The sequence below is a fragment of the Amia ocellicauda genome, chromosome 10 (assembly GCF_036373705.1).
Source record: "Amia ocellicauda isolate fAmiCal2 chromosome 10, fAmiCal2.hap1, whole genome shotgun sequence".
Classification (NCBI taxonomy): Eukaryota; Metazoa; Chordata; class Actinopteri; order Amiiformes; family Amiidae; genus Amia; species Amia ocellicauda.
This window is the reverse complement of record NC_089859.1, coordinates 18,664,061-18,673,639: the sequence shown is the minus strand read 5'-3', so window position 1 is coordinate 18,673,639 and position 9,579 is coordinate 18,664,061. Positions and strand designations below refer to the sequence as shown.

Sequence of the window (9,579 nt, the reverse complement as noted above, 5' to 3'; positions counted from 1 at the left end):
ACAAACTGTGACTGTCCACAAGGTGTTGCTGTGTTAACACAGACTTTGTAATTGCTGCTGTTTACAAGATCACAGAATAAGTTCGTTGCATTTAAAATAATTCAAGCACGCACCTTCTAAATCACAGAAACGAGCAGAATACGTTATACATTTTATTAAAAATGGCATCTCTCCCATAAACCTTATTCCCCCTCTTCATAAGTACGTGCCATTAGTAGATATCTACAGAACAGAAGGTGTACATATATGTGGTATGAGTTGAACGCGTAGCAGAACAGCAAACACACGCTGCTGCTGCACCCGGGTGCTGACGGGACGGTACGGAGAAGCGACCGCCCTGTACTGATATTCCCTATTTCTGGCACGACAATTGCAAGCTTTCACTTTCCCTTAATTGTATTTCTTTCTAAACAATAGACTGTTTTACAAAATTGAAAGTAGACCCATACCCCCCCCCCCCTTTTTTTTAAGGGATGAAACAAAAATAATGCTGCGTGTGCCCGGATTTTAGACGACAACACAGCAAAACACTTCATGGTATACACAGAAAAAATAAAGAAAACATATTGGGGACCAAACTCGACTTCGATAGTCCCTCGGAGGTGTGAATGAGCATAGGCAAAACAAACCTTAAAACTGACACAGCGTGCATTTTCTACCTAAACTATAGATTTGCCCACTGAAGATCAGAACACCGTTACATTTATGCTTGGTTATGGTTGTTGTATTGCCATATATTGTACTGTTTTGTTTCTCTCTATAATATTCATTTATGTCTGTTAATGTGTTTATTGTAGATGCGCTCAACGTATCAATAACATCGGGTGATATTTGTACATTTAATTGTTGTATTTAAATCTATCCAATCAATAATAATAAAATAATTGCTGCGCCCTGCATTCTCAGTGCTTCGAGAGGCGCTCAAACAACCCCCTGGAATACTGCCAGTCTGACGTCACGCCGAGTGGGTGGGGTTAGTATGGGGAGTATAGAGAGTGCGGAGCGGGCAGCAGCAGCACAGGAGAAAGAGAGAGAGAGAGAGAGAGAGAGAGAGAGAGGGAGGGAGGATAAAAACACTGCTCCTCACAGCCATGGATTCCGAGCTCGTCTTAGCCACTACCCTTATTTCGCATTTCATGTTAAACATAATTATATCGTTTTTGTTTGCCTTCTGTGTGTTCTCCATTGTGGACTATTAACCTTTTTTTCAAGTAACGGCTCACTTGTCGTTCTATTGATGTTATCGTTATTTTACTATTAAGCAAATTATTGTCGTTGTTTTGAAATTACAGAAACTACTGTTAGTATCTTTTTTTTGTTGTTGTTGCTATTATTCACTTGCCGGAGACGTGGTTTAAATTATACGGGAATGGTCTCTCGCTTGGGACTGCACAGTTCCGTGACTGCACATAGGATTTTTTTTGTATTGTATTTCACTATTTCAGCACATTTTTACGTCATGATACAGCTTTGATCTACGGAAAGCGCCACAACAGATGTTAACTGCCAGCTTTTCTACTTGAACGCTGTCACCATCCTGGTTACTGCTGTGATTTAATTTATTTTATGCTTTTCTTGCGCATCCTCTGTCCTCGGAGCCTGTGTTGGTAGGGACGGTGTCGATGCGTACTACCGTGCTGAAGGCAGAGTACCAGAAAGACTGACGGGCTGCTACCACAGGCAAGTGGACTCACTTCTTGAGAATACACCAGTGATCCAGGTATCAGAGTCTCGCTGCCACCACGCACACAGCGAGTGAGAGACAGAGATAGAGACAGAAGGGGGGAAGATACATTAACTGAATTCATACAGCACAGAAGGCAGGAAAAGAAGAATGACAATGACAATGAAGAGGAGAAGGGAAAGGCGTTTTCCCCCAGGGCAGATTAACTGATGGACTACCTGCTTTTCTGAACACCTCTGCACCTCTTACCATTTTCTACCAGCAGGGTGGGTGGGTGGGTGGGGGGGATTTTAATACAAATATATGATTTGCATCTTGCACCTCTAACAGGCATTTGCACCACCAGTGGTGAGGCTTACTGTTGGCCAGCCCTCTGTCAAACAGTGGCACAGCCCGGGTGAACACACAGCACCACCCTGCATCCATCCTGTGCCATTCTGCTCCCACTTGCAGTCACCTCATCTCAGGGAAGATTGGAAGATCCCACCGGGCAGGGGGGTACAAGAGGGACCGTGCTGTGTCTGCCTGCCAGAATCGACCATGGCCCTGCCAGATAACTCCAGTGTTGCCATGCCAGGGGAGGAGCTGTCCTTCCCCGATATCGTGGAGCTGAATGTAGGCGGCCAGGTGTACATCACCCGCTACTCCACCCTTACCAGCGTGCCAGACTCACTACTCGGCGAGATGTTTGGACGCAAGAGCAGCAAGGGGCTGGCGCGGGACACCAAGGGCCGCTTCTTTGTGGACCGTGATGGCTTCCTGTTTCGCTACATCCTGGACTACATGCGCGACCAGATGCTGGTGCTACCTGACCACTTCCCTGAGCGCGGGCGGCTGCAGCGCGAAGCAGAGTTCTTCCAACTGCCCGAGCTGGTCAAGCTGCTGGCGCCCAAGATCAGCAAGCAGAACTCGCTTGGGGATGATGGTTGCCAGAGTGACCCAGAGGACTCGTCCCCCAACGCTGACACGCTTCGTAACTTCTCCACTCTGGGCGGCACTGCTGCAGCCTGCGCCGGCCTAGCTTCCGGGGCTGGTGGGGTGGGTGGAGAGGGCCGACGCTCCGGCTTCATCACCATTGGCTACCGTGGCTCCTACACGCTGGGCCGTGATAGCCAAACCGATGCCAAGTTCCGGCGTGTGGCCAGGATTATGGTGTGTGGGAAGACCTCGCTGGCCAAGGAGGTGTTTGGAGACACACTGAATGAGAGCCGCGACCCCGACCGCCCCCCCGAGCGCTACACCTCCCGCTACTACCTGAAGTTCACCTTCCTGGAGCAGGCCTTTGACCGGCTGGCGGACGCTGGCTTCCATATGGTGGCCTGCAACTCCACGGGCACCTGCGCCTTTGCCCATGAGCAGACCGACGACAAGATCTGGACCAGCTACACCGAATATGTGTTCTACCGTGAGTGAGCTCACACCCCCGTCATGCCCCCATGCCCCACACACCCACACACCCACTCACACACTCGCTCATCTCTGTACCCCAATCTTTCCCCCATCCCAGACTCCCACAAAACTGCCCCATGACTGTAAACTGTCTTCTACTGCCCCCTTCTCTGGCTGTGCTCCCCCCAACACATCCCACCAGACTCTTCTCCATCCCTGTGTAATCTAGCCGCTGGCCCTGCCCATCGCCTGCCAGTCACCACTGCGGAGAGACTGCGCCTCTTGTTTTTACCCCTTTTTTATTATTATGTTATCATCATTATTGTTCTAATTATTATATCAAAATACAGCAGAGTAATCCAGAACAGTTTCACCACTCTGAGGCCAGTGTGTTGAAAGCATGTGGCTGTTGAGGGGAGCCAAGGGCCTTCTCACTGAGGGGTCTCCAGCCACCCTCAGCTCAGCAAGAGAGAGAGAGAAATGGAGAGAAAGAGAGGAGGACAGCTGCCTGCCTTGCCCGGGGGACTTCTCCTATCATGTATTCTTAACTGGCAACCAAATCAGTGGACTACCGTCTGTTCTCTCTGTGGAATAGTAGTACATAAATACTAAAAGTGCTATATTTGATTACAGTTCACGTCTAGTATGCCAGTCCACATTGGGTAAAAAAAAAAAAAAATGTCAGTGAGTGCAGCCGCAGGATTTCCTGTTTTCTAACCTTTCTGGATGTTCTCTTTATCAAACTGAGTTAAACAACCTAGGGTCCTCTGTCTGCTTTCAGTGGGTGTGTGGAACAAGGCAGTCTTATTCTTGTTAAATTATTATTATTATTATTATTATTATTATTATTACTACTACTAATATTTTCATTATTATTACTTGGATTTAGTTTTTCCTTCGTTAAACACCTCATAAACCAGAAACTGTTTTGGCTGTACTAACTGATCTACCAGTTTGTAACCCCCTCAGGGTGCAGGTACAAGGCAGTTACAGGCAGTGGCTGCTCTCTCAGCCCTTCAGCCCTGCTGTACTCCCTGTGGGGGCTAGGGGCTGGGGTCCGGTCAGGGGACCAGACCCTCTGTGCCTAGACTGTGGTGCACGAAAGCAAGACCACTGAGAAATGCATTTTGCAGAGGGTACAGACAGTAGGAGAAGTGAAATGGATGGGGAATGTCTCATATTCCGAATGGGGATTAGTGCCTAGTAGCAGATGCACGGTTAGTATTGATCAGGCAGAAACAGTGCTCTGTCTTCCCAATCGCCCTCCCCCGTGGTTAAGGCAGCTCAATGTGAAGTTTTCACACCAGCCTTTCCCCACCCAGGGCTAGTAAGTATATTCATCCTATCAATTACTCCACCAGTGTTCCTGATCTTGAGCTTCTTCCCTTTCGCTTTGCTGTTTGCTGCATTGTTATAAAGATTGCTGTTTTTCATGTGTATCATGGCTGTTTTGATGGTTTCTGTGGAGTGGGCTGTGGGTTAGCAGGCTTTCTGGGGAGGGGCAAGGTTGTGTTTGGAGTGTTGCCTCCAGTAGCTGCCTGTGGAGAGGGGAGGGGGGGTGCTGTATAATAGCTAATGTAAGGCAACAGAAAGCACACTGCCAATGTTGGGCTACACAGCTTTCTGTGTGAGCCCCAGCACACTAGCACAGTCTGACAGCACAGTACCACCGATTCAGATCTCAATTGGGAACAGTTTTGCTCAGTGAGTTTACCACGTATCCAGCCCTTGGCCTTGCCTTTTCCCCACTTTCAAGTGAGGAAAGAAAATAACTCATTATTGTCGAGTCCCAGTCCCTCTCTCTGCAGGGAACTGAACCAGTCTCCTGAGCGCACTCCCTCACTGCTGAGGGCAGCCTGGACCAGTCTCACTGTCACATCCTCAGGAACACATCATGGGAAACTGGACTGCTGTAGCTGTGTATAAAAACATAGATTTCAATATCTCCTGCCTTTGTAATGCATTAACTAATAACCATGCTCTGATAACACTGCAGATCACAGAGAAGCCAGGGACATCAAAAGGACTGAGCGGAACACTGGGTCTGCATTTAAACTACATTGATAAGACAAGATAAGATCTGAAGACAATGCTGTGTGTGCAGCAGGACTAGGTGCAAAGCTGGGTGCACTCTGTGTTTTATGATGTGGTCTCTGTGTACACCTCGATAAGTAAAATAAACAACAAAGCCTGAGTTGTTACACTGCATGCTATTAAGTGCCGCTTGGGTCACATCCGTGTCTGTGCCTTAGTGGCATGACGGCCTTGATTTAACCTGAAGAAATAGCCCATTTAGGGATTTAAGAAGGGCCTGCTTTTTCACACTAAACATGAAATATCCTCTAATCTGTGTGTGTCTGAGCTGAACAGCAGTGTAGAAGCTGTAGAGTGAGGGAGAGAGGCGGGGGGGGATTTTATATCGATTGTGTAAGCATCCAACCTCACGTTGCCTCTTGTGCACACTCACCCCTTCCTGGGACAGTGTAGAGGTGCTCTGAAGCAGTGTGACAAACAAGGACAGAGTTCTTGACTCTCTCACATCAGATTAGAAGGCACTGCGAGACAAGGCGGCTATTCTTTGTAATTAAGTGAGGGATTAAAATATAGAGTATCTGGCAGTAGCAAACTTGTGGTTTAAAAAAAACAAACATAAAAAATTGTGTGCACAGTCTGGTATTCTGCACATTGGCATGCACTGGTCACCCAGTGGCTCCTCACAGTGTCGCCAGAGTCAGTGTCATAGTAGTTGCTGTTGTTTGCCATCTGTAAGGATTTTCCCTGGTTTGCTGCTAGGCATTAGACAACAATGTTCCTGAGCTGTAACTCTTGGTGGAGCTGGCAGCCTCAGGAGAGCCCTGGTCCCGATGCACTGCAGACAGCCGAGTGAGGGTATGTGTATAGAGGGGCTTGGCGCACTACGAGCACATGCGTGTGTCCAGGAAGTGACCTGGTTGGTCTTTTTAGCCATGTTTGGCCATAGTAGGTGTACTGTGGGGGAACAGGAGTGGCCTGCCCTCACAGAGGCATTTATATCCAGCTCAGCTCCCCCCCAAAACAAAGGACTGATTGAATCCTTCCCTTTCACCTCTGCCTACAGACCCATCTGTGCATTGAAACCGTGCTTTCAGGACTGGTTCTTGTGATGGCAGCATAATGGCACTGAGCCTGAACGGCTGGCTGCAGCTGGCCCTGGCGGGGAGGTGTGTGCCCCCCGTGCTGTAGGGATAGAAAGGACTGTGTTTATCTGCCCCTGTGCTGGAGGGGTGAGGCACCAGAGATGTGTGGTATCGTCCCATACTGTCACTAGTCCAGAGAGGGCCGTGTTAATGGTGGTGTTCTGGGATTTTGCCTGTGCCTGGGGTCCAGTGGTTGGTGGGTTCTGAACACCAAGGAGCCTCAACATTCGCTGTCACGACCTCTTCACTCCAGCAACACGCAGGGAGGAATATAATGCACTTAAAAGACATTGAATTTTTTTTATTTCTGATCCATTGAGTTAAATACATCTCCCTCAGATGGGAAAGACACTGGAAAGCCACATTCCAGGTTTGGGTAGCTGTCCAATATTAAGCGTTTAATGCCTCATGAAAAATGTATGGTTTCTCGATAGGTATAATGGCTACGTTGTGCTGAGGTTTTTGGCAGTAGCTGTAATTACATTGTGTGAAGGCAGGGAGGTGGAACCCACAGGCTCTGAATGCCTGACAGAGCTGCCTGCACACAGGCCTTGCTCACAGTTCCCAGGGCGCCGCTGTCCTGTCTGCATGTAGCTCCCGTTCTGAATCTGAGATGGTTTGGTGTTAAATAAAGTAAACAAAAAGAATATAAAATAATAAGAAAACTATATTTGTTTTTTTCCCCCTGATGGCATCACAGCCGTTGACAGGATTTCAGTGTGAGCTGCTGATTTCACAGCCAAATCTGCAGTGCCCCAGCACTCAGTGCCAAAGGGTTGGAGGTAGGCTGTGAGGGGCCAGGAGTGTGTAGGGACAGACAGAGCTGCTCTCTCCCCAACTTCCAGTATGCTGCTGCAGTCTCTCCAGGAGGGGTAATGGGAGGGGGATGCTCGTGGCTCAGGGGGAGCAATGTGGGCTCTGGCTGGCAGAGAGCTGCCAGCTGATTGGCTCACAGGCATGAGACGATACTGAAGTAAGAACCAGGATGAGGTGGTCCTGCAAATCGGAACACAGCTGTGTGCATCAGAGCTCTGCTGCCTACTAACACACACACACTCACATACACACACTTACACATGTATAGCCAGAGATTAGAGGTTTTATAGCCTTGTACAAATGATTACTTCGTGTTGTAAGAAAATTAACAAATATTAAACAGATTTCAGTATATTTGCAAACGTGTGTTTTTAGTCTGATTGGCATTCAGTGTTAATGAGAGTTGGTGCAGAGTGGTGAGTGGTTTGTAGTTAAGGGTGAGTGACCACATACAGGACTTATGGGCCCAGTGTAGCTGCCAGGGCCTTCCTTTCCCAATGGCTTTGCTGCTGGGGGGTGGGTACAGTGCAGATTTGCTTGTGCCAGCACTACAAGACTGCAGGAAGGGTTAGTGGGAGAAATTATAAGAAGTTAATCTGAAAATCTTGTGCGCACAGATACAGGGGGCGGCATAAAGAGTGCCCTGTCTGCCTCCGGGGATGATCCAGACAAACAGAAAATTAAATTTAAGCTTTTCATGAAGTCATTAAACTGACTTCTGAATCAGAGGCCCCTTAGATGTGTCAGGCTCCTCCTTTGCTTGAGATGTCAGAATGGGACCAAGGCTTGCCTCCAGCCTCAAATACTTCTGTCTGTTTGCTCTCCCCTCTCTATATAGCTCCCCATTCATTTCTAGAGATGATCTGATGTAAAATCAGGCAGGTGGGGGTGTCGGCATAGCAGCAGTCCCAGAGGGGGCTGTGCACACAGGTAGGCAGGGGGTGCTGTGGATTCTGTGCAGACTCACTCAGCCCCAGGGGCATCATGGCAGCAGTAGCACAAAGGAGGTGTAGACAACCAAACAACACAAATCATATTACAATAACAACGAAACATCAGCCTCTTAGTGTTGGCAGTGCCTGTGTTTTTCTATGTGTCTTGAACTGTAGGGGCTAATGTCAGGGCAGCTGTGTTCATCTGTTGGTTTATGTCTCTTAAAATGCCTGGGATCAGACAGCAGCTCTTTAGGACAAACACCCCCCCCCCCCCCACACACACACACACACACACACACACCAACGAAAAGGAAGAGTGCAAATCAATAACTAGAATCATTGTTTAAAAAAGTAAATGCATACAAAGCACAGGAAAGGTTCATGCCTTTTTACAGGATCTAACTGCAGATGCCAGTTGTAGTGCCCTATTGTGTAAAACCATGGCCAAAAATTTAATCGTGCATGAACATGTGCCAAAATATTCAGCAGATCCACTTTTTATTTGATGTCTTCAGAATAGTATGCCTACTGTGACCAGAAGCAGATAATAAAGCAATTTTGTGATGAACTCAGGTTGCGCCCATGTGTTTTCTGCACATGTGCATGTGTGTGTGTGAATGTCTATGTGCTGTCTTACAATTTCCAAAGCTATCTTTTCTCTCTGTCCAACACCACTGAAAGATAGTTTACAGAGAGTGTTGGAGAGGCTAAGGCAGGATCAGTGGCTCCCGTTGGCTGCTTCTATGGCCGGTTGTGATGAATCATGTCAGTTCAGTTTCCCTTTAGTTCCCAGCTGCGTTTATTTGGTTGTTGCATAGTACCTCAACACACTGCAGTCAGGACGCCTCTTCAGAGGAGAGCTGCTGTATTGAACATGGGTAGGAAGGGTGGACAAGAGAGGGAGCTGCCTCCCTGCTCCCCCCACCACCCCAACTCCCTCAACCAGCTCTTCACTCATAAATGCTGCTTCCTATCTTTTTCTACCCCCATATTTAAAAATAATCTCTCTCTCTCTCTCTCTCTCTCTCTCTCTCTCTCTCTCTCTCTCTCTCTCTCTCTCTCTCTCTCTCTCTCTCTCTCTCTCTCTCTCTCTCTCTCTCTCTCTCTCTCTCTCTCTCTCTCTCATCACTCAGTTTCACAACATCAAAGATAATCTCCTTGGCCACTCTCACTTTCTCTCTCCATCATTCTCCTGCTCCTACCCCATGCTCTCCCTCTCTATCTCCTCTCTCTCTCTGTCTCTCTCCTACTTTCTGAATGCCATGGAAAATCACTCCCTCCTTCTCTCTCCCTCTCTCTGTTTGTCTCTCTCTCACCCTCAGAGATAAGTGATCCTTCGCTCTTCTTGAAAACTGGCAATACTCTCCCTTTTTCTTTAGGCTCTGTATTCCAACAACCATACCACCCCCCTTTATCTCTCTGCCAGATTCAAACAGCCTTTTCCAGCATCCAAAATATTGAATTAAAAAAACAGAAAAGCTCAAGATGTTACAAAATCAAAAATAAACATTTCAGCTTCCCACAAGGACATTTATGTGGGATTTAACGATGTACTGAACACAGCACAGAGCCCTCAACC

At 47.7% G+C, this 9,579-nt stretch overlaps 1 protein-coding gene across 1 annotated transcript; it reads left to right on the top strand.

The window, feature by feature from the left end:
* The first annotated feature begins 1,973 nt into the window (after positions 1-1,973).
* Positions 1,974-8,568, top strand: LOC136760111 (BTB/POZ domain-containing protein KCTD8). The gene has a single exon (XM_066715380.1). The coding sequence runs from the start codon at positions 2,225-2,227 to the stop codon at positions 3,095-3,097; it is 873 nt and encodes a 290-aa protein (XP_066571477.1). The 5' UTR covers positions 1,974-2,224; the 3' UTR covers positions 3,098-8,568.
* Positions 8,569-9,579: the final 1,011 nt, after the last annotated feature.

Coding starts and splice junctions, on each gene's coding strand:
- LOC136760111 (XM_066715380.1), top strand. CDS start 2,225: ATGGCCCTGCCAGATAACTCCAGTGTTGCCATGCCAGGGGAGGAGCTG.